General features: G+C 37.6%; 1 protein-coding gene across 13 annotated transcripts in view; it reads right to left on the reverse strand.

The window, feature by feature from the left end:
- ATP11B (ATPase phospholipid transporting 11B (putative)) overlaps positions 1-24,598 on the reverse strand; it is an 81,236-nt gene that overhangs the window by 32,363 nt on the left and 24,275 nt on the right. For all 13 annotated transcript variants that reach the window (XR_015700499.1, XR_015700497.1, XR_015700496.1 and 10 more), the window contains exons 8-27: positions 24,138-24,185; positions 21,208-21,272; positions 20,553-20,634; positions 19,224-19,374; positions 16,343-16,540; positions 15,905-16,063; positions 15,440-15,612; positions 14,973-15,041; positions 13,941-14,014; positions 13,751-13,854; positions 13,424-13,605; positions 12,483-12,686; positions 12,057-12,210; positions 8,976-9,078; positions 7,203-7,348; positions 5,911-5,970; positions 5,493-5,620; positions 4,324-4,462; positions 766-831; positions 377-480 (exon numbers count right to left, since the gene is read on the reverse strand). Coding sequence is in view for 9 of the 13 variants with exons in the window: in XM_087739610.1 (XP_087595736.1) it covers positions 377-480; positions 766-831; positions 4,324-4,462; positions 5,493-5,620; positions 5,911-5,970; positions 7,203-7,348; positions 8,976-9,078; positions 12,057-12,210; positions 12,483-12,686; positions 13,424-13,605; positions 13,751-13,854; positions 13,941-14,014; positions 14,973-15,041; positions 15,440-15,612; positions 15,905-16,063; positions 16,343-16,540; positions 19,224-19,374; positions 20,553-20,634; positions 21,208-21,272; positions 24,138-24,185 (2,409 nt within the window). In the remaining 4 variants the exon portion in view is untranslated. The remainder of the gene's footprint in view (positions 1-376; positions 481-765; positions 832-4,323; positions 4,463-5,492; positions 5,621-5,910; positions 5,971-7,202; positions 7,349-8,975; positions 9,079-12,056; positions 12,211-12,482; positions 12,687-13,423; positions 13,606-13,750; positions 13,855-13,940; positions 14,015-14,972; positions 15,042-15,439; positions 15,613-15,904; positions 16,064-16,342; positions 16,541-19,223; positions 19,375-20,552; positions 20,635-21,207; positions 21,273-24,137; positions 24,186-24,598) is intronic.

Genomic DNA, 24,598 nt, shown 5'->3' on the forward strand with positions numbered 1-24,598 from the left:
GCGAAAATACATCACTTTACTGACTCAAACCCCAGCATCTTCAGTTCTGTTGTAAACATTTACCTATTACATAGCACCTTTGGGAACCTACCTACTTTTTAAAAACAAAAACGCCTTCATAGTCACAAGCTGTCAGAGAGAAGTAATTTCTGTCCTCGAGCACAGGACAGCTTAAGAGCATTGCCCAAATTTCTAAAAGAATCACCAAAAGTGAGTGGCTGCTCTAAGGTTAAAAATTTATTTTCTGACACCTGTCACAAAATTCAGAGCAACATGGTAGAACATAATACTTCAGTGTTTCTTCATAGCTTTAACAATCATATGTGCTATAGAAAGGAGAGAGGGGGGGAACAACAACAACAACAAAATCACTCACCAGATAATTCCCCCATAAAACAAGGAGAACAGGAAATAAAATACAATGGATCCCCAAGTAACAAAATGGTTTATCCACGTCCAGAAGTGAGTTTCTAGTGCCATCTAAAACAAAGATAACGTCAATGAACTTCCTTTTTCCCCCCACTTCACAGAAAATGATAAATACTGGTCTGAACATACTTAGGAACTTCCAGCTCAAACGCTAAATATTGTTGTAACACGCAAAAACTACAAGGAAAAATTTTAACCAACACTGAAAAATAATTCATCTGGAATCCTCAAGAATCAATTACTTCTGCATAACTTCTGAATGAATTTTACATTATTGCTCTTTTACATATTTGCCTATATAACCAAACACAGAGGGTAATTAGTATATCATCATACCTTCATTGTAACAGTTATAACCATAACGGTGAAGACCAAAGTACCAAATGTCCAGTTTCCAAACATCTAAGAAAATGGCAAGGCAAAAATCATGGAAGAAAAAAAAAACAAAACAGTTAAGAGCATTCACCCTAAGTTAGATTCTTCTCAAGTCATCTATACTAATGAAACAAGTCTGTGGACATAAGCTTGTAACAACTAATATTGCGAAAAAGCAAGAAGGGTACAACACAAACTACTAGAAAAAAATACAGCTTATGATAAGAGCAAAATTAACAATCTACAAGTCACCTTCCTTTTTGGTTCAAAACAAATCACCATGAAGGCTACGTGAAATATGAAGAAAGTCCAAAACAGTAACATGAAATGATAGGAAAATGAAGATACTAATTTGATCAACTAAGGACAAGCATCCAATAGAAAGCAAATGTTGGGTGGAAGGTATTCACTTTAACGTAAAACACCGAGTTGAAACATTTCCAGATCATTTTCAACATGCAGCATCACCTGAAAGTTCACTTTTTACCCCAAGCACAATTCAAAAATAATGGTGCCATTGTATTTTTCGAAGAAAATTCTAAGGAAAAGACACTTTGTTTCAAGGCTAATAAACACAAAATTAAGCTTCAATTCTAAAACACTGCATCTCTTGCTTTTGTATTCTCTTGTCCATGTAAATTAAACTATGGAAACTCTGAACAAGTTCTACAACAACAAAATCTCAACTCTGACAACCAAGCAGGGATGCCGAGTTTGTAATCTATCTACACACATGCTACTCAGACACACGCTGCCGTTCTACAACAGGTCCAACTGCTCGGCTCTTGTAAGTGGCCTGGGTGCTGAAACTGTGGACATTGCTGTTTCATAGCTATTTTTGCCACTGACATACTGAATGATGACCAATCCCTCAACTTGGTATTTACCGGTAGCAAACTAAGCAAGCAAGGAGAAAGGTACCACATGCGGACAGGCAATCAGAAGTCATCCTAGAGTTGATTTGTTAGTACAGCACAGAGGCACGAAACTGGGATTCGCACAGTTGTAGTCCTTGTTGCAGAGCTCTGACAAAAAAAATCCCAACAGTCTAATGATAAATCTCAAGACTGCTCTCCTCATCTTTACACAAGGTACAAAACCGAGGCAGCCATGAGTCTGGATTTACTGATAATTTTAAAGATCTTCATTAAAACACGTCTTTTGAAGCCTTCTATTTACTTTTCACACCAATAGTAATGTTTAAACAAGCAACACGCTTGCCATTAACTGCTGCAATAATAATCTTGAAGTAAAATTAGACTACTGCTCCTGAGGGACCCGTGAAAGAAAGTGTCTTTGCTAACACTGCTCTCAATGGTCACAGAGCTACAATGCAAAACCTGAAGAGGTTCTTGCCACCATTTTATTTTTGAACACATTTACACTGTGGATGCTGCATCCTTTAATCCTGCGAAGTAACAGATACAATATTTTGTATCTCCTCCTCTTCTCAACTCTTACCATTTGCCTGTTAGGTTTCAATATCTGACGACATGCACAGCATGAAAAAGGGGGGAGAAAAAAGAACTAGAAGATCAAGTCGTTGCACAATGTGTCGAGGTAAGCCTAACACACCACCAGCGATAACAAATTGTTTACCATCTCTTCTATTCTGCTTTGCTTCAAACTGAGAACTGGGAATGAAAACGTGAGGCCTTGCACCAACAGCACCCAGCATCACACATTCACACAAGGCGATGGCTTCTCGAAGACCTCTCACGAGAAAGCACTTCAGCAGTACACGCGCTTCTCTTGCCCTTAACTTTGGCTTTTCCAGGCACACGTTGAATTTGCAACATACTTTACGCACCGTAGATATTTCACTGCAACACACAGTTCTACCTGTTCCACTAACCATCTTTTAGCAAACACAGAGAGGTAGAGAGTAACTCCCAATAAACTCTAAGACTTTTTTTTTTTTTTTAAGACACATCACAGAAAACATGAGAAGCCAAAGGGCATCTGAAAGCTTTCTTTCCAGTATGCTCATTCACTACGTATATTTAAAAAATCTTGAGGTTAATTTATACAAGAAACCATTAAAAGAACCTTCTCCATAAAGTCTACATTAACAGACTGGTCTAGACTTATGGAATATAATCTGTTCCCCAAACTAAACATTTGTTACTAAGCACAATGAAGAAACATCTGTTGCTGCCTTGCGGACATTTACTAAGCAATTTTGAAGTGAGGTGCTTGCTTTGGCAACTAAGACAGATGCGCAGAAATGCACTGATTCATGGTGTAAAATTACGTCATTAGAAGAGTACTGAAGGTCCTTTACCAATTCACATGAACTTCAAAGTCACACGGCTTGTAACAAATGCCGAGAGGACACACTCGTACCTCAGCTGTAAGAGACATTTCAGTCTAAAGACAACTATTTTAATGTTGTTATCAAACATCTCAGGATGAAACAAGTACTCCAGCTAGCTGCACCACTGCCCTGTTACTGCTCCTTCCTCTGCAGGGCTGCTAACCACCCGTTGGCACGCTCTCCGATTTTAGTCACTCAAGACAATTCTGGCCATTGTCTGGCCATCATTAAATGGAAATCCCTTTTTTGGCTACACTTCCTGAGCTCGTGCCCACTCCCTATCACCAGGCGACCGCTGCGAACACAGCGTGACGCCATGGTTGTACCTTGTGCCGTAACTTGCACCTCTACCAAGCACTACACAAGAATCAGCAAGCATTTCATGTCGGTAGTTAAGAATGGCATAACGAGAGAAGCAAAGGTATTTTTGCATCGCTGCCCATAACAGTTTTATAGAGAAAAATCAGTATCTAATTGTTTGAAATTGGGTTAACCAACTCAGAACTGGGGAAACGAGGAAGCAGACTTGCACGGGTTTCATCCAAGCTTTAGAGTTCTTTGTATATGATTTTTTCTGTTAACTTTAACATCTTTAAAATAGAAAGTGTCAAATTAGTATTTGATGATTTCATTAAGTTATTGTCCTATTTATTGAATACAAAGTGTAATTTAAAAGCAGCTTGCACCACTTAATTTTTAAAAATTCTGAGTAATTAAAATAATACATTTTCAGAAGAAGCTTTAAGACGTTTGGCAACTTTCAGATTTAAGCCTAATTTTATAACAGATACTAAAGAGAAGCCATTGTTTGACACTGCAATTAAGTCCACCTCAAAATGAGTTTTGAATGAATGAATATAAATTCTCATTTACTGAATTTATGACATATGATTTTGACAAAGACAGTATACAAAATAAAACAAAGTTTAAGACAACCATTATACATTTATTATCTTGAAAGATACGTTCCTCAAGAACACACGCTTTCTGACAACATGTCTTGCAGTTTCCACACTAAGAAATGTTACTCTTGAGAGCACACACGAATATTGGCAAAGCATCTTTGGTAATTATGTAGTTCATAAAAATTTAAAAAAAAAATAAAAATCTTAAGTTTTTTCTGACACAAGAGGATTTTTCAAAACAACATTAAGAAATATCACCAAAAATACAGCGGTAAAATAATTCTTATGATATTGTACCTGGCCATTTCCCAGCAGAGAAGTGTCTTCTCCCATTAGAAGATATGAGCCATAAAAGAAAACAAATGCATGAAAGAAGCCCAAGATGGTCCAGTAAAGAAATGGTTTATACCCCAGATGGGCATTTTTACTGATGTCTCTGCAGAAATAAAACAGATTTTGGATTTCAGATTGTCTTTATATAACCCATCAGCTATTCACATTGCATGACTGCTACTGCTTTGAATAAATATAGCTTTCAACTGCACCAAGATACATTTAACAAATGCTGACATATAAAAAAAATACATAAATCATGGGCAAAAAAAGAACTCTGAGCTCTCATGATTTGCCTCTGCTTTACGCAGGGATCACCAATGGCAAGGGTCCCGCTCTAATGGGTCAAATTCAGAATAGCACAAACTAGAATTCTTCTCCCTGGAGGTGGAATTGCAAGAGGAAGAAAAAAGCCACATCTCCTGATACTTGTCCCTTGTTCTGCTTAAAAAAAAATCTTTAGGAAAAGAGAAACATCTGAGAGACTTTTTTTTAAAAAAAAAAAAAAAAAAAAACAAAAAACAAAAAACCAACAAGACATACTTTTTTCTCCAAAAAGCAGTATGCAGTGCAACATGCTACCACTGGGAGGACATCTAATTCTACAGGAAATCACTTCCCCTCGTAGTAAAGCATTTTTTGCGGCGATTCCCCTAACCACTAGTGTCCTAGTTTTTCATTTCTGAGTGATTTTCACCTCCTGCATGTAATGGAGGAGGAGGCTGCCAACCATGTATGCTGACCAAGTGCTGAATTCTCTTCCAGTCTTAACATGACTGACATAAAAAGATGCTTCTCTTAAAATACTCATGTTAATTAACTTTTAGGATGAAAACTATGTAGCTGCAGTTCTTCCTCGTCAAGATAGTTACTAAAAATTGCATAAATTACAGATAGAAACACTATAGGAATGCATAACAGCAAGTTCAGACTTCTGGAAGTGCCACTGTTGTTCTAAATGACAGATTCATAGAATCATTTAGGTTGGAGAAGACCTTCAAGATCATTGAGTAAACCTAACACTGCCAAGTCCACCACTAAACCATGTCCCTAAGTGCCACATCTACATGTCTTTTAAATACCATTGGGGATGGTGATGCGCTACTGTGACAATACATGTAAGATATACATACCGATAGAGCACAGGTTTACTCTGTAATACATGCGGATGCACGTGCTGTTCAAAAAGACTGTATATGAGGACAGGCAAGGAAGTGAAACAAATATTGTACAAAGTCAGGTATACACTGTCATAGAGTGTCTGAAAACAGAAACAAAAATTATTCTTAGTCTTGTAAAGAAAAAAGTTGGGTTTATTTATTAAAATTTATTAGCACACTAATAGCAGCAACAAATCATTAATTACTAGTTAGAAAAAAAGCTATACTCACATAACCACCTAGTAACGTCAAGCTATCAAACATTTCTAAGCTGGGTATTTGTTAAGGGTAAAATCTGTGCTGCTCCTGTGTAGCTCTTTCCCATTTTTTTAGTTAGTTACCCTGAGTGTTTCAGACACGTTTACCAAGATGTAAGGCACCCAATACTTACTTGTTGTGAAAACAAACAGAAGAACTGATATAAAAATTGTGGTGTAATAAAGCACACATTCTGAAAAAAGAGAAGTGAAGGAAACAGTTAATCCTCAGTATATGCCTCACAACCCTAAAAGAAACTGCTAACTTTTACAAGCTGGTAAAAATACAAAGGGAGAGCATAAAGTATTTCAGCATTTTACTCGGCAAAGCGAAGCAATATGCTTTGCTCGAGAATGTATTATTTTGTTTGTCCTTTGGGACAACGAACCTGAAAAATGTAAACTTAATTATATGTGCTTGATGAACACATCTCATTATGGGAGTACAAGGAGTGCTAAAGGAGGAGAAATCCATCCATTTTCCCCTCAGTTTCTTTTTAAGAATTTCATTGCAGAATAGTTTCCACATTTCATTCAAGATAGCCTGTGCCCTGATCATGCGAGCTTTTTGCATGGGAGCAGACAAAACAGAAACCAAAACCCAGCACCATGCTGTTACCTTTAAATGAAAGCAAACAACAGAAGTAGTGGCTTGGTGCCAATGCTAGAATCTCAGATAGATTTCCAGTAAGACAGTGAACTTTGACTTCTTATCAAAACTGATGATCAAGTAAAACACCAAAACAGACATTAGCATTTCAAACACCTCAGCCCAGGATGGAGCTCCCAGGCGTCCCCCCACTCCTCCCTCTAGCATTTTGCTTAGGCTCACCCTGCTGCTCCATGCCCAGAGTTCCCTGAGAGGCACCCGGAGAGAGCCCAGTCCCCGGTGCTTCCTTCCCTCCCAGTGTTTCACCTCAGGATTTCTTAAGCCAAGGCTGGGACTGTTAAGTTTTCTTGAGGTGAGCCTGCCGGCAAAGAGCGTGCCCTCTCCCCACACACCTTCTGCAGGCCCTTCCCTCCCTCAACTACTTCCTGTGCTCCTTTTTCCTTTTCAGAAAGATAAATGGATTTGGTTCATATTAAAATCAGTTAACAAAAAAGGTTATACTTTTATATCTTGCTAAAGAATGCATCTAATTTCAAGCTAGTAATACTGCTTTCAGAGAGCACACACATCTGCCTCTCAGCCTAGGCAAACTCATTGTGGTATTTAAAACCTGTTTCTTGGTGGAAGTACTACACAATTTCACAGTTAAACTACTGCATTTGGTTGTAAAATATAAAAAAAAAAGCCCAGAAAACATGTTTGAACAGAGCTATCTAACCTGTTCCAAGCAAAAATGTTAGATCTGAGAAAAATTTCTTGCTGGGAAGAAGTTACATATTTTTCTGTGAACTTCACTGGCACTCCTTGAAGACTTACCTTATAAAAAAAGTACTGTACAAGGGTTGCTATTCTAATATAGTAAAAGTGCCCATGAACAAAAAGCAACTTGGAGAGGAATTTAAACCGTGCTATTGCATAGTCACTGTTTCTTACAGCTTGTCTTCCTTCCTTGCCCATGATTCCTGTAATATTTGGGAAACAAAACAGAAAACAGGTTAAACGTTACAAAAAATAAAGTTTAAAAAACCCAACAACATGCACCTGAAGCTACAGTTGTTTTCCTGCATTTCAACATTGTAAAGAATTCAGAACTTTCAGTTCCAAAAGAAGGCATTATTCCTGAACACTTACAACTAAGGGAAATTGCTCGTTTAATACTGATGCAATTAAAATTAAAAAAAAAAAAAAAAAAAAAGACTATTTCCGTAAGCTATACTTAAGAAAAGATTTATGGGAAGACATACAATGCCCAAACCAATCCATCATCAATTATCAATTTACTTAGTATGTTTTACTTCAGAGAGGTTTTTCTTACAGTACTTTCTGGGAATAACGTATGACCTATACTCAACAGCAGAATAAAAGAATGCTGTTCTTGCAATAGCAGTTTACTTAATCTGATGGGCTGACAATGCTTCTCGCTTGTCACAGCTGAACACAAATTCATTTCCAAAACTATTATTAAGATTAGGATAAGCATACACAGAGAACAAAAAATGCTCTTTTACAGAAGAAAAGCAGCCCAGGATTCCTGAAAACCAGACACTTAGAAGTGCTGGTTGCTTTTGAAAAAAAAAAAAAGTCTAAAGGTCGCAGCACCCTCCATGGCAAAGACTTACTAGTTCTAACCAAGGTACATGTAATGTCTAATATGCTACAAATTACAATAAAAACTTGGATAATTTTCTTTTAATAAGCTTCAGTGAGTTGACAAACTAGCTGTAGAATAAAGCATCATTTGCTATTGGCCTGTAACCTTCTCAAGCAGGCTATACCCATGGTCTTAAAAATCACGGCCACACGATTTACATGCTAAACATTACATTTACCTTTTTAATCACAAGGGTGACAGATTGAATATCCTGATATACCAATACCTTATGTAAGAACCTTCAGCATGTACTATCATAACAAATACCATCCACCAAAGTCAGTAAAGGAAATACCGAAACGCTATGTCACGGGTACCAATTTAGTTATATGCATCTTTTGTTTTGTACTCAGTTATATAACACAGCAGAAAAAAAAGTTTAAAGGTGGTCCTGGACAGATAACAGAAAACGATATAAACAGAGAAAACCACCACGCTTAGCTGAGAATCAATAACAGTCTCAAGAGATATAACAAAGCCTTCTCCTCAAAGACAAACTAGACACAAATGACATTTCTACAGTGATACGGACCTGGTGCAAACAGTGGCAGTTCAGCACAAAGAAAGGTTTAAAGGTCAGGTTTACACAGGAACTTAGAACCTGCCAACGTCTGAAGTTAGAGACATCCACTTCCAACATCTGAAGCAGAGTACTTCTGAGATTCTGGTTACAGAGAATCTTTGCTGTTCTTAAGGCAGCATCGAGCAGCACCTCTGATTATTGGCAGACTACACATTAAACCGAAGACTTCTGAAAGCAAACAGCCTTAAATTTTAAACTTCACTAAAACTCTTGCTGCAACGGGTGACTCAGATTAACACCCTGTCATTCACAGGTGCAAAAACGTTAGAAGTTTATCTGTTTATAACCACTATTCATGATCTAATCCTCTCCTAAAATTTGCATCTTATTTGCCTTTATCTTTTCTGAAAGTTACCTATGCCAACATGGGCTTCTTGTATCATGCTCACATCATTAGCACCATCACCGATCGCCAATGTTATAGGCTTCTCTGGAGACGTTTTTAACAGTCGCACAACCTGGGGAAAAAAAAAGGGTAGAATTTTTTCAGATTAGACAGATAGTCTATCTACAAACCATGCCACTAATTCCCAAGTATCTTAGTTAGTCACCTACCTGTAAATATAATTAATATGTTTTATGAATGTGCACGCTTGGGTAAAAAAAAAAAAAAAAAAAAAAAAAAAATCTTTGGCATATCACACACGCAAATTCATTGCTCCTTTAGAAAAGCTGCTTGCTCTGGGCCACAAACCTTATTTAAATGTTATGCCTGCCTTGAGCTTATTTTGCTGCTCTTATTTAGATGTTCTTTTACAACTCTTAATTTGGTGCTTTATCATGCAAAACAGTCAAGTAAAAGTTAGAACTGAAAATTTACTCAGGGAGTAATCCAGACTTAATGCCCTTTACTAGACATGCCCAGATTCTTCACATTTTCAATTAATGGAACTAATCAGTGTAAAAGAGGAACCTGAAAAAACAATGTATTAGCTCAAAGATCAATACATGCTGTTATTAAAGAAAACAGTTTCTTTTTAAAGCAACTTCACTGTCACCAATGGGTATTCTCAGTTGGAAAAGTCACAGAAGAAGCTATGACAGAAAGAAGGAAAAAAATTGTTTATATACAAAATCCTCTAAAATCCTCAAAAGACCACCAACGATATCCCGCTCTTCCCAGAAAGCGGACAGACCTTTAATGTAAGTGCCAGCAATATTCTAAAGAGAGAGGAGTTAGTTAGATGAGGTTTTTGGTTAAGGAGAATTAGTAATTCATTGAAGTCCCAGAGAGCTCTAACTAGTAGAAGCTTCACTAATTCAGTCATAAAGGGGCTGCAGAGGTAAAGATGTAAATGCAGATCCAGAAGGCTTTCTAAAAAGAAAAAATATTATCTATGAAAAAATACTGCATTTTTCCCCCCAAAGTTCCAGAAAACCCAATGCGGAAATATCAACAGAGCAACAACCGCACCAGGTAAAGAGACACAAACAACTGTATTTGAATAATTGAGTTTAGCTGGCAGTGTCAGTGCATTGCTTCAGAGGAGCGGTAACTCGCTTCACACGAGGAACACAACAGGGATTAAATACAGTCCACAGTTCAGGGAAATCCACCTGATTGTGGGAATACATTCCCTGGTTGCAGGTATTAATATTCATGTTTAAAGGTTCCCCGTTCCTAAGGGGTAATTATGTCAAGTACATTTAGCATTTGATCTTAGTAAGCAGCCTTTAAGAGGTAGCAAGGCTGCAGTGTGTCACCTGGATCCGTCATGAGACACTGAGGACTGTGGTAATTTAGACAGACAAAAATCTACGTAAAAAGGTCAAGACAAATCCTCTGGCAGATTTTACCAACAACAATCAGCAGCAGCTCTGAATGACTGACATGAAAGATGTTTAAAAAGGTTTCCGAGCCAAAAGATATACAAAAATAAGTAATTAAAATTAAAGGAAAAGATGCAGGAAATATTAAGCCGAGTTCCAGCTTAACCTTGGAATAAACCTCACAGAAAGCGTGCCTACAGCAGAGAATCGAACGCAAGGCTGGAATGGACTGCCACACGCTCCCTTCCCACGCGGTACGGCAGTTCTCTCAGTGATTTATATACTCCAGCGTTTAAAGAGTCACTGCCATCAAAATTAGGTTTTACTGTACTCCATGGCAAAACACAGGAAATAATGGAGATTATCTGCTGGACAGGATAACAATTAAGGAAAGCATTATTGGCTGCTATCTGCCAAATCTGGCAGTACAAGACACATTATAAATCAAGTTAAATGACAAAATAAGAACAAGGATACAACACAGGCAAATAACTACACCTTAAAGAGAGGGGATGGCAAAAACTTCAGCTAAAAGAGTGTACATAAAGTAGACACATCCAACAAACTGTTTGTCTCATAGCAGTTATGAACAACTTCCTTTTAACATTTTATTGAAACTAATATTGTACCAAGTTTTATACACAGCCGAACAGGGTTACGATGACGTGATTCTAAAGACCACATTAAAACTCTGGCTGAATGTTGGAAGCAGGAAGAGTGACCTCAAAACAGTAAAAGAGCCTGCCCTCTTTTGCACATCTAGTACCTCACGTAAGGGATTCCTAGTGCTTTAAGGTAAAAAGATGTCTTTTTTCCTTTTCTTTTTGACAAGGTGTAAAAGTAGAGTGGGCACCAGTGCTCTTTCAGAGGTTTAATATTACTGGAGGTTTAATATTTACTGGAAATACAGGCAAAAAGCCTTTAAAGCATACACATAAGCTAAAAGTATAATAGACTAAAAAATCCTCCAATAGAGGTATATAATTGAATACTAGTCAAAAAAAAAAGATAAGCATAAAATGAAGAAAGAAAATTTCAAAAGGAAAGAATAAATATTATAGCTCTTCAGGAGCTTAGCTTTCTAGAATAGAAAAAAAAAAAAAAAAAGACAAACCACGTAATCTGAATTTGAATTTTATCTGATCTGTATTTGAGTAAAATTAAGCACATGTGAAGGAAGAAGGGTCTTAGAAGAGAGCATTAAGGCAAACCTCCCCTGGAGACCAGGCCTCAGCCTCCCTTCCCTTCTACTTCCTCCTCAAACTTGGGTATTTTTTAAATCTTTAGAGAAGCACATTTTTTTCCCTACAGCTTCATGAATTTTCAATTTTGCTGCTTTGGTTTTGAGAAGTGAGGGAACAGGCAATGCAAAAGCATGCAGGTGATCAGGATAGCTACTGCCTTACAGAAGGCTCAAGAGGATGAGTAAAGATGAGCCTTTTTCTTGCATGGTGGCAGTATTTTGACTCTCCTCCATCCGCTTGCAAATTTTCACAAATGCACGTAGAAACTTCTGAGCAAACTACTCCAGATCAACTGAATTTAACAAGGATTCAAAAGTCACACAAAAGGTCAGGCAAACAAGCAAAGCAGTTCCAGAAATCCTCGCCTCCTCAAAGCATAATAAAAATACTTACAAGACAATCCTGATTATATTCTCACTTACCTTTGCTTTCTGAAGGGGTGCCATGCGACAGCACAACACTGCAGAACAGTTTTTGCAAACTTCCATGAACAGTTTTTCATGTTCCCTGAGTGCAAGAGAGAGGCTGGTGCCATCCACAACCAGTCCATGCTGGATAACATGGTCTTCCTTTATTCTAGTCAGGGACAAAAATGTTGGCTTTGTATTGGTGTGATGGAAAAATTTAAATTTTGTTATGAACTATGCAGTTGCCCATACAATAAACATAGAATTTAGCTTGCTAGACAGACTGCTTCTTCAAGCCTGTTATTATATTAATAAACAAATTTCTAAAAAGGCAACTTCATGTGTTTGGCACATACATCAAAGAGATTGTCATAAAATCTGAAAATAAAAGACAACCAAGCTAAGATCATCATTGAGATAACGACATCTCAGGTATTTTACCTCTTGGCTAGCTGCCTCAGTTGCTCTGCGCACGTACTGTCTGACTTGTGCTGCACAAGCTCAAGGATGTTCATGGTTCTATGAAAGTGTCCACATGATAAACTGACGCTAACAGCCGTTTCGTGCTTATCTCCAGTGAGTACCCACACTTTGATACCAGCCAACCTGAGTGCTTCTATAGTTTCTTGGACTTTCTCCTGCAGTCTAGAAACAAGAAAAATCTTAAATAACCAATCAGACACTTTACAAAAAAAGAGCTCACACTGTAACTCCATGTTATTCCTGTATCCTCACTGTCATGATGATTTAAGACTGTATTTCCAATGTTACATATTTTTCAGAGAATCGTAGTCTGGCAGATGACTTTCTGTTACCAGCAATAAAACGAAGGCCTTGATGAAACAAAAACTGAACTTCAATCCTGCTAAGTGATTAAAAATTTGTAATAATCATATCTTAATTTAAATTAGGTGCCACTGCTGCATTTGAGAAGCTTTAAAACAGTCCGCAACAATTACTATCTCTGTGGTACATGAAAAGCTTCTAAGTGCTCCATCTGTACGCTCCAGCATACCATACACCCTCTGACTTACAGAATACACACTACGCAAGCAGAATGCTTTGTTAAGTAGCTATGTACAGAAGTTTTCCCAAGGAATTAGCCATTACCCTAAATAGTTACTGCAATTATTCCATTTCACATACATTAAATCTCTCCTGATGAAGTCCACTGTATGTCATTGTTACTAAGCCAAAATCTGTTGGTACAATGTGTGTTTTGAATGCTCCTCAATCCAAAGAGTGGTAAACACACTAAACAAGAACAGCACAGAACTTTTGGTCGTGGCGGGAGAGTTTTTCATGGCATACATCATATTTCAGTTATAAATCCTAAACTCGCTATGTTTTTGAGTGTAGTTAGCAGAAACTCCATTGCATACTTGTCTTCTACTCCTGTAGCCCCAAGTAATTCCAGATCCCTTTCTATGAAGTTGAATACATCTGCTAATCTTTCTTCCCGTTGTTGTAAGGCAGTCCTGGCCTCATGAAGGCGTTTGCCAACTTCTTGATACTCCTCAGGTGTGAATCTTCTGTAGGCTACACACAAAGTTCTTAGTCCTTTCTGTGAGAAAATAAAAGACTCCATTCAGAGTAGCCAAGATTCTAACGTAACAAAAAGGTGTCACCTGCAATTTGTTCACTTCAAGTCACAGAATTTGTACTGGAAGAATTTTCTTCTGATCAGCTGGGCAAGCCTATACACTTACCAAAGCAAATTCATCCACATGTATCCTCGTTTTGTCTATTTCTCCACTCTTACTACGAGGAAGAATGGAAGATTCTGCTCCCTTTGTGAATAAAAGCTTTTCCCCTAAAAAGTAAATTAGAACAGACATTAAGAATACACCCTATTTAAGAAGTTCTCAGCTGCAGCTTGTGCAACTTCTGATCACTTACCTGAGGGACTCTCTACAATGACACTCATTCGTCTGCGGTTTGGATCAAACTCCAAAACATGAAGCAATTTATACCTGTATTTTGTGTTTTAATAGAAGAGGGAAGGGGAAGAAAACATTTTTAGAAATAAATTTCCAAAGACAATTACTTATAAATATGCTCTTACCCTACAGAGCTTTCCCCAAAGTGTCATTTTTATATAGAAACTCTAAAAGTAGTGTTACCACTGTTGAGCAACAATCACTGTTACCGGTGTTTGTGCAGTTGATTGCTTTTCATCACTTTATATATATCTAATTCCATTCTATAAGAATAAAAGGTTCTTCTACCAATAGGAATAGTTTCCTGAACACTGGCTTTACATCTGGAGATTACAATCAGCTCCTACCTATTCCTTTATCCTTCTGTCATTACGTTGAACGTAACTTGAAAAACTACATTTTATTTCTAACACTTTTAAACAATCTACACCGTCAAAAAAGAGTGTCTGTTCCCTGATAACTGGACTATTTTTTGTTATGTTACCACTAGTTTAGAAAATTAGACATTTACATTTGAAGTACTGCCTACTAACTGACACAGATAAATGGATAAAAGGTGTTATGACATACCGCAGATGTACAGTTATCAATAATATTTCTACTCATTTTGGGAAAGTTTGAAGTATGTAATCAGATTATGCATACATGAGTGATTCTGGGGACTTCTAGAGCTGAAAGCACAAACTGTAAGACTTGAATAAGCCATCCAGTTTTCCAACTCTACCACAGTCTCAACGTTTGATACAAACAAAGATACAAACTATTATAATACACACCTACACAGAGTAACTCACACAAAATTCTTGCATCTCAGTTTCAATTGGTAAGGAATAAGATGCAAGCTGTCTTGAAGACATCGAGGGAAAAGCATTAAGAAGAGCATGCTGAGGAAAGGCAAGGATTTGTTACGAACAGAGAGGATTAAGAGGAGAACATTATATTACTCTTCACTACTGTTCTGTCCTTCAAAAGAAAGAATAAAACCAAATACCTTTCTGGTTTTCCGAGACTTTTTACTTCCATACTGTCACCACTAGTTCCAGTAAACACTACTCCAACCCTAAAAGGAAAAGAATATATACATTTAATCATCACTTTAGACATAATGCCTATTGATTGGGGCGGGGGGGGAGGAGAAAAGAGAGAGGAACTCTTACACCCCATTACTGCTCTCTATTTCCAAAGAAAATGAAGAATGCCCACTTTCTACGACGTTTTAATAGCAACATACTCTCTCCACTATAATTTCTCAGGGATTTCCATGAATATTTTAAATCATCGCTTTGTAATATGCCTAGGTTTTTGTGTATTTTATTTTTGTATGTTTTCATAGTAAACTGAGAGTGCCAGGCCCCGGGCTTTACAATCTTTCTGAGCCATTTTTAAGGTTGCTTTTACCACAAATTGCCTGCCCTAGTAGGCATTTCTACATTAGATAGTTTTGGCAGTACAACTCACCGGCTTGCAGCTTCAACTAAAGCTTTCTCATCTGGTGAAGAAGCATAATACTCCAAAGGGGATGCTATTCCATTGGCGTGCCAAGGACCATCAGCACCATCTGTTTGATCTGCATTGATTTGCACTGTATGACAAAGACAAACTGCTTTCAAGAAGAGTTCTTCCTCTTTCATCTATAAGAAAGAAAAAACTTTACTTGTAACATTTACACATCAACCCAGTTTTGAACATACTTAATAAAAAAATACGTTTTTACTTAAAAATCTGCCAAGTATTCCATGTTAAATAATCGCATCTCAACATGTTTAATAAATATTATTTGCTCAGTAACACTTAATAGCTTCAAACCATTCAGAAATTCTGATTTTTTAAAAAAATGCTAATCCTAGAAGATTATTTCTCTGAAACAAAACACTTTCTATTTAGGATGCCTAATGGGGGAAGAAAAAAAAAAAAAAGTCTTACCAAACTATGCCTATTTCCATCTGGAGAATCTTCAGAAAACCCCTCTGGAGTTAGTTTACCATTGACCTCTTGGTACTTTACGCCATTAATGGAGCACTCCCGAAACTGCATCTCATTTTCAGTTAATGTACCAGTTTTGTCTGTAAACACGTACTCTACCTTTTGTAAAATAAAACAAAAAACAGACTTGGAGTTGCAATGTATTTGTTAGGGAAAAAAAAAATCTCAACTCACACTCTCCACTACACATCTTTTTTTGATCATGTAAAATTTTTAATTTCTGCCATCAGATATTTATACCTTATTTTTAAACTAATCAGAAATCAAAGCACAACCAACAAAAAGTCTGCAGTAATGAATTTTAATATTAACAAAGAAGCAGAAAATAGAAAGTAAAACAAAAAAAAAAAAGAGGAAACAGCATATTTTTTACTCTACCTGTCCCAATTCCTCATTGAGATCTGAAGTATTTACTTGTGCTCTCTGGTTTGTTTCTTCGTGATAGAGGTCAAGATCCCAGCCAATAAAAAAAGATCCAAGAAATTTCTGCATCTCAACAGTCACATAAAGTGAAATGGGTATGATAAAATTGTAAAGTACCAGAAAAGCAAGAAAATCTGAAATAAATCTCAGAATCTACAAGAGAAAAAAAGAAAACGTAAAGATTACTGCAGTGATCAGGTGAAACATGGTTACTTAATTAGGTTTCCATATGCATGAAAAATGACAAATTGACAGAGCCGGAGGAGACCAAGTCCCACGTACACATGAGAGAGACAACACACGCATCGACAATGCAGGCATTTCCAAGTTGCCCCAGTAACGCGCCTTCAGACTGATGCAAAAAGACTGCTGTAAGCTATGACTGGATGTTTCAATTCTCAAGTTCGTTAATTTTTGTCCTTTCTACTGAATCTGTCAGGAGGGCTGCCAATTAGTATTAACTGCCATTGTGATTCTGTTTTCAAACAGGTCTCTTGAAAGAGTTGGGTCTGAAAAAACCAACATGTTCCCCATTCCATCAAACAGCATCATTCATAGGCTTTCCTAAGGAACCATAAATGGCGAAGGCAAACAACTGATATTCCACGTTGTTGGAGGAATACTGCAAGTATTCTGTGTTGCTTTAGGACAGCAGAGTGACAAGAGGGTCCCTTTCTCCTGGCATTCCCCAGCGACATGGGTGATCCAGACTACACGACAAGAACGAGACCGTGTGGGTTTCAATGGCACAGGCTTCTTTTACGCCTCTTCAAATCACTGTATTTGACACATACATTTCAGGTAAACAGCTATGTAATAGGACAGAAATTTCTCTTTGTGAGGTATGATAATTTTAATAAACTCTAAAATGCAACATTACAGTCTCTTTGAAGTCTCTTTTTCATTTGCACAACAAACTCAGTACCAAATTGTACTTTGGGAAGACTCTTACCAACACTTCAATATTGAGCAAGAGAGATTAGAGCTGAGAAAAACCAGGACATCTCTTTCAACTCTACCAGATATCGGCATAGGAGAACATTTTGAAGAAAGGGAGTATAAAAGTAGTCAACAGTTGGTAAAGCTAAATAAGGTCTGTTCTTCCTAATTAGGGAGTGTTGCTGTAATTACTTCATAGAAGTCAGTACCAATAATTAAGGCATCTGACAAAAACTCAGGAAGTTCTGTGCCTTAAGAGATCTTCCAAACTAAACCAGAAAAGATAAGTAAAGACTGAGAGCAGTAATTCATGTAAGAGAAGACACACTGAGAAGAAATGACAATTACTAAGGTTAGCAAGTGTCTTCAAGCACTGTCTATTAAATAACAATCTGCACAACACAGGACAGATGAACAGAAAGCACTCCAAGTAAGGATGTCAGCATATTGAGAAACGCAGAGCAGATCGTGGAAGTACACAAGGGAGAGAGAAAAACAAAGACACGATAGAAGGAGAGCGACATCGCAGAAACACAGATGGCTCTGCATGCTCCTGAAGGCAACGGAAAGATTGAGTAAATACTTATGCCGACTCTATTCGCAACTGAAAAGGCTCCACAGGCTAGTCTACCTTCCATAGCAACTACTTCCAATTAAAAGGAGCCAAGAATTTACTTGGCTAACCACTTCGAACAGTTGAAAGTGCGTTAAGTGGGTGCAGGTACTAAAAGTAAAAGCCATTAAACAATTTGAAAACCTTAAAATTCATTTGGTACTTTTCAACAGTGACACTTCTAGATAAGATTATTTTAGAATACATTGAGAAGGTTTTGGTAACTGTAGTGATAACCTCAATTAATAATTTTAAATAGAACACAGCGTTGAGATAAAGATATTTTTCCAGTTAAACCCCAAAAACACTCGCATGACAAGCTTCTGAAAAAGCTGCATGTTCTACTGAAATGCCAGTACACATTTAACTTTCCTTGAATCAAAGGCATTCTCGAATTACTTCTTTTTCCTGCCTGAACCACTAGGTATTTCACTCGACTTGTGAAGCAGAACAGAACTCTCCTGACTTGGGATCTGGACCTTTTTGCAAACATGGCACCTAGTGAGCACATTCAATTCTCAACTCTGTGGGAGACGGGGGTGCGGGTGTTAAACCTCTGACACCACATCACACGTGGAAACTGGATTTCCAATTCTTCTGTGCTTTGAAAATCCCCTCTACTTAGAGTCAGCTCCAGCCAGCTCCTGAACTGCTCTGGAAGAAGGCAGACTCGGACAGAAATAAAAAAAAATTAAACAAAACACAGAAAAATACAGAATGATAAAAAAAGACACTTCTCAGAACTGCAGACTTAAGGAACAGTTCAAAGAAGTATCCCTCCAGTCTCTACAGAGAAGTGAGAAGGCAAGCAGGAACTTGAGCAAAATTACAGCCTTACAAAGTTGTCTGAACAATCTCAACATCACAGAATGTCCAAAATGCCTGAACTGTGAAATCACTGCAACGGAACATGCACAACAGCCGCCATCCTCCTCCTCTTGTCATTTAAGGAATGACAAAAGACACCCAAAAGAACAATAACTATAATAAGAACACAGAGCATCAGAAATATGCCCTAACAAACCCCAAAATTTTCAAAAAGCTTGGTCTTTTCATAAAGGAAGAAAAAGTCCAACCAGTAACAGAGGTAAGATCTTTCTAACACAAGGGCGAGGCTACATAGGACTAAGTCTCTCAAAAATACTGAGACAACAGCTCACAGGCTTGCAAGCAGATCACGTGGTAGTTACACCTATATCCAAGAACAGAGACATAATAAATATCACATTCAGTATATAGTGGCTGAGGGTTCGTCAGATATGCAACTGGGTAGAACTATGTTACCTTACTGCTGTTTCTTTCATGCTCCGTTTTTTCATTATACCAAGGCTCATCCCATTTTTCTTCAGCTTGCCATGCATACTTTAAAATAGTGCTCAGAATGGCTTCAAAGAGGAGGATTATTAGATAAATAATCAAAAAGGAATTCATGGACCTACAAAGGGGTAAAAAAAAAAAAAAAAGCAACTTTGGTTTATTTTACTTAATCTGTTGACACACTGTGGTTACATGAATTGATCAGAAACTTACTGGACATTTTCTTTAAAAATTTATCCTGTGTTTGATATGGATATAAAGTTTCTATGTGACAAGCAGGCAACAGAAGTGAAAAGAAACCCTACATCTGACTAAGATATACTCTACCTATAGTAAGATGAAGACTAGATTAAGGTGCAAGAACACCCCAACAGCTGACTTGTGTCACACCTGTTGTGCAAGATTTTGGGACTGCCTTCTCCTTCTCTTCTTCCCTGCCTATCTAGCAAGGCTGTGAAGGCAGTACAAACAACCACAGTGGAAATCCAAGGCTGCACCTTTTTCTTCAGTTAGAAGAGCACTATCATGCGCATCCGATTATTTAAGCCAGGGCATGCTATACCAGGATACAGTCAAACTTGCCTCTATATTCTGTAATGCTAGCCAGGCCATCTTTCCACCCCTTGCTTTGATGACTGAACTTTTCTTGTGCACCCTACAGTTCTGTTTGTATCTGGCTATGGAAGAATAATCAATCCCATGTTTGCAAAAGAATGCCGGGAGGCTATCTCAGATTTTTAGCAACTGGAATAAAGGCAATGTATCAGAAGTCCTTTTCCTTTTAAAACAATTCACGAGGCTCAACATATAAATCTCTTATAGTAACACCTATCCCGTAACTACGAGCAAAGATTTTTAAAACAGCCTGTGACTTGTGCTAGAAGCAGGACTTGCTGCAAAACGTATCGGGAGAGACTATATCCTTTAGACTACGTGAAACAAAGCTATTTTCCATTATATCAAATACTACGATTCAGGTCAAAGACTCATAAGCAATTAAGACTTCATTTCAATCCATCCTCTTCAAAGGCATGATGCAGTTTTACAGCAAAGGATGCAGAGAACAGCAGAGGCTGGGACCGTTGTGAAAACCATCTCTGAGCACCTGGTTCAAGCAGCATTTCACCTACCATTCTCAAAATATATCTCAAAAAACAAGCCTCCCAAACTAACTTTTTCTGCTTTAGTCCTTTTTAAACTTGGGTATTTCAACTTTATACACTACTGAAAGAAGTTACCGAGGAAAAACTAAGTTAAAACTCTACAAGTAAGAAAGATATCAGAAAATAAACATACTTTTCTACTGCTGACCGTTTCTGAGATTTACTCTTGTAATTTAATGCCATCTTTGTCTCCATACCTGTATACACTGCAACACCTGGGAAGGAAGGGGGGGGGAAACAAAGAGTTGTACTTTATTTTCTGCATATATACAATTTGCAGAATTTTTTTGTTTCAAGAGACATAGGATAAAATCAAGGTGATATTACTTTTGTGTTTACTTCAGTACAATGGTGAGACAGTATTTTGTAAGTATTTGCAATATTCTGCTATAGCAAAACAGTACTATTGAAGTCATTTTAACACCTACTAAAACACTGTTCGTTATTATGACTGTACTGCTCTTCAATACGTATTTTATGGAAATCAGAATGGTAAATCTCAGGAGAAAGTCTTGAACAATGGGGAACAGTAACAACAGTCATTCATCCATTGAAGTTAAGTTATTCCCTTATCAAACCACTTCAAATATTTTCACAGAGCAGAGCTGGAACTTTATATCCTTAGACATTCTTCAGTATAATATCATTACTTTCATCCATAATCATATCCCCTCAGGTAACAGTCAGCAAGATTATTACAATTTCTTCAGTGCAAGCAGAATTAAACCACAGTTCATCAACATGTTTTAAGAAGAGAATACTCTTTAAATATTTAGATGGCTACAAACCAAATATTTCTTTAGTGTTTTTTAATCTTGCTCCACGAAGTAAGAGACTTTCAGGCCCAAGAGGTCTAAAAAGAAATAGACATATCAGCATTTAAAAATTAGTTGTTCTGATTCTGTAGGACTACGTTGTCCTATATCCCCTATGAACTCCCGCTGCAACAGCTCCAACCCCATCCTCGTTTAGGTCCACCTTCAATCCTCTTACCCCTTTTACCACTCCTCACCCACACATCTCCACAGAGCCCGCAGTTTGCTTTCACGTCTCCTTTGGTCACTGCCGTACCCTCCCACCACTGTTCAATATCCCATAATTAGTGGCTGAGATAAATATACCAAATGGCTGGTTCAGAGAGACCTGCAGGTTACTTGAGAAGCCAGCAGGCAAAAAACCTGTTGAGTTCACAGAGCAACAGGACTGCTATTTTAGGTTTGGCTATTTCGCCTATTGACTTCTACCTCTCTGTCAAACCGAAATGATCTAGCAAGTTCAAAAGCTATTCATACCAGAGAAACAAACAACTAGATGGACACACCACCACCACAACAGTGCAAGTTCTGCTTCCTAACACGTGAGTAAAATTTCATAAATGTTTCTTCCTCACGTCTATCACACCACAATAATACATTAATTTCATTGGCTAAGTTAACTGTAAACAGCGCTGTGAAAACAAAGGTCCAGTTAGAATCAAGGTTCATATAAGGTTAGAGCCATATGTTCTACTCCAGCGGCTGTATCATCTTTAGAAACTGCCAGCAGGGTTGGTTTGAAATACAACAAACAAACAAAAAAGGTGCATTCACTATTCTTGCCAGTGTTTCAAACGAAAGCAGAAATTGAACAACTGCAGTGGCCAGGCTGACACACTGGGTATAAGCACAAGAATTAAAGCTCATATACTAAGTGCTACAGCATACAAGCCCTTGGGTTTGTCTTACTTTTCCCTTAGCTGTACCACAAGCAGTCCATGATCGCTATTACATAAACAAAGTTCTTATACTTGAAGTTCCTTTGAAAGCATAATGTGGAGTTACTCAAAAAACCCCACCCAAACCCACCCCCCACCTCCCACAGTTAAACGTTTACCTTAAGTGTTACTGAAAATCTGACAGTTACCATCACAAATACTGTGTGCACCAATTACACACACGGATTATGACAGGTTCTTTAAATTACCCATACAGATGTTAACGTATTAGGCTAGACTCACACTTTAACTGAAAAATTGAACTAAAAGGGACTAAATGCTCAAGCGTTTAACCTTTTCTTGTAAGAAACCTAATGTACATTTCTGGATTCAAGTATTTTTTACAGTTTGTAAAACCAGTCTGACAAACCCAAAATACAAACCCTGCGTCAGTGCAACACGGACTAGACAAGTTTATCTTTGACAGTCAGAAGATACAGCTCCACCAGTAGTCAGAACTTGCAATTATTTTTCACGCCCCCTTTAAACTGGCTCTGTTATATGTTGTCAAATAAATTATTTTGATAGATTATCCCAAAGCTGAACCTGTCAAGCTTGGCAGTAATGAATTCTGCAAAGCCCTAAGCGTAGTAGCACATAAAGCAACCTCAGAAAACCGCTGAGCGGGTTTTTGCGGGGTTTGGGGGTGGTGGGGGCGGTTTGTGGGGGTGGCTGAGGCACTGGACTCGGGGCCAAGTGATCTGCCTTCTACATTCCTGTATTTCTTGCAAAACCATTGACAAATCATTGATTCACTCTGAACTCCATGTTACTCCTACCTAAAACTGACAGATGTTTGCCAGCCTCATAGGAGGCTCTCAGATTGAAAGACTCTCAGTTCTTCAGACTGAAAGCACACATTACACGGGAAAGAATACTGCTTTAATATTTGATTCAGGCAGAAATTTCATTAAAAAAAATGTGTAAAGGATAACATTTTGGACATCAGAAGAGTGAAAGAATCGTAACAGATTTACCTGTTTCTGTCACACATTTATACATCATGACACAGCACTTCACATTTTGAGGAAGAGGTGACCAAGTTTTTTGAAAGCTTGATTATCAACAGCTCTCAAGAGAAAACAATTGAATAGCTGGCATGCTAAATATTCCTGCAAATCCAGACATTTCTTGTGAGTGATTTCCCTGTCTTTATTTCAAACCATGACTTTTCTCACTGCTGTTGTTCCTACTTTCTCTCCTGTCCTGTTGTGGTGGGGGGAAGTGAATGAGCATCTGTGTGGATGCTTGGCTGCTAAGCTGGGGCCAACCTGCAATTAGCAATCTCCTGAGGAAGTACACACATAGGTCCGTAAGTGGCTTCACATCTTTATTTTTCTATTTTCACATGTGTTTAGGTGGATGCTACTTGCTATGACTGCACAGGGAAAGGCTGTGAGCACGTGATTATGCGCACATAGCTTTATGAGCACACAATTATGTGTTGACTGTTACAGATGTAAGCACTTATCTTTACAGTCCAGGTAGTATGGTAGTTTGAAATATGTACTAAAAGCTACAAAGCCGTAGCAGAGGCTTTGTAAAAACAGACCAATAATTTCTAGGAATTTCAACTGCAAAAGCACCTGCTCAGTGCCTCTGATGAACAGATGACAGGGGATCTGTTGTAGTCTACATAATATGCCACTGAAAGACGTTTACGATCAATAAACTTTTAAAGTAACAAACAGCAAAGTTACCAGCTGATTACCAGTGCCTAAAAACTACCCCCTTCAGAACAGCCATGCTTTCCAGAATTGTCCTATTAAATCTGAAAAACTGGGTAGTAATGAACTTACTTCCACTAACTTTTTCTCATCTCCAGCTGAAGTATGCAGCTACAATTGACACTTTCAGTAAAAATACCCCTCCCTTTCGTATATTCAACTAACTCTTTTTTGTGATGGTCATGATTTTAACCACCTCCATCAGTTCTAAACATTGATCTTATAAAATTTTACTTACCGTACGATTTCTTCAGTTTGTTGACTTATCGTTATTCTTCCAACAAATCTATGAAAGATGGCCATGTGTTAGAAATATCTACATAAAGACTCAAAATGTAAAAACAAAAAACCTCCTCTACATTTACAAAAAAGTCATTAATGGTTCACAAATACAAAACAATCAACGTTTATTAACAATCAAACGAAAACAATATGGCAACACTGCCAATAATTTTACAAGAGATTTAACAACAGAAACATTCATCCTTCAAAAGAACAGTCGTTTGAGAAAGCCTATTAGATTTCATTAATAAAACCACAAAAGATTATATTTCTTACTCAGTTAAAACAGATCGTGACTTCTTGATATTTCAGTAAGAAATAATTCCTCAACAAACGTAAGTTAGCATATTATCCACCAGAAATAGTAATTTTTCACTTAATAAAGCCAATCTACTCTGCTTTTAAAATTTGACACCT

Source organism: Nipponia nippon, unplaced genomic scaffold (genome assembly GCF_047370975.1).
Source record: "Nipponia nippon isolate SJK-2023a ecotype South Korea unplaced genomic scaffold, ASM4737097v1 scaffold_7, whole genome shotgun sequence".
Classification (NCBI taxonomy): domain Eukaryota; kingdom Metazoa; phylum Chordata; class Aves; order Pelecaniformes; family Threskiornithidae; genus Nipponia; species Nipponia nippon.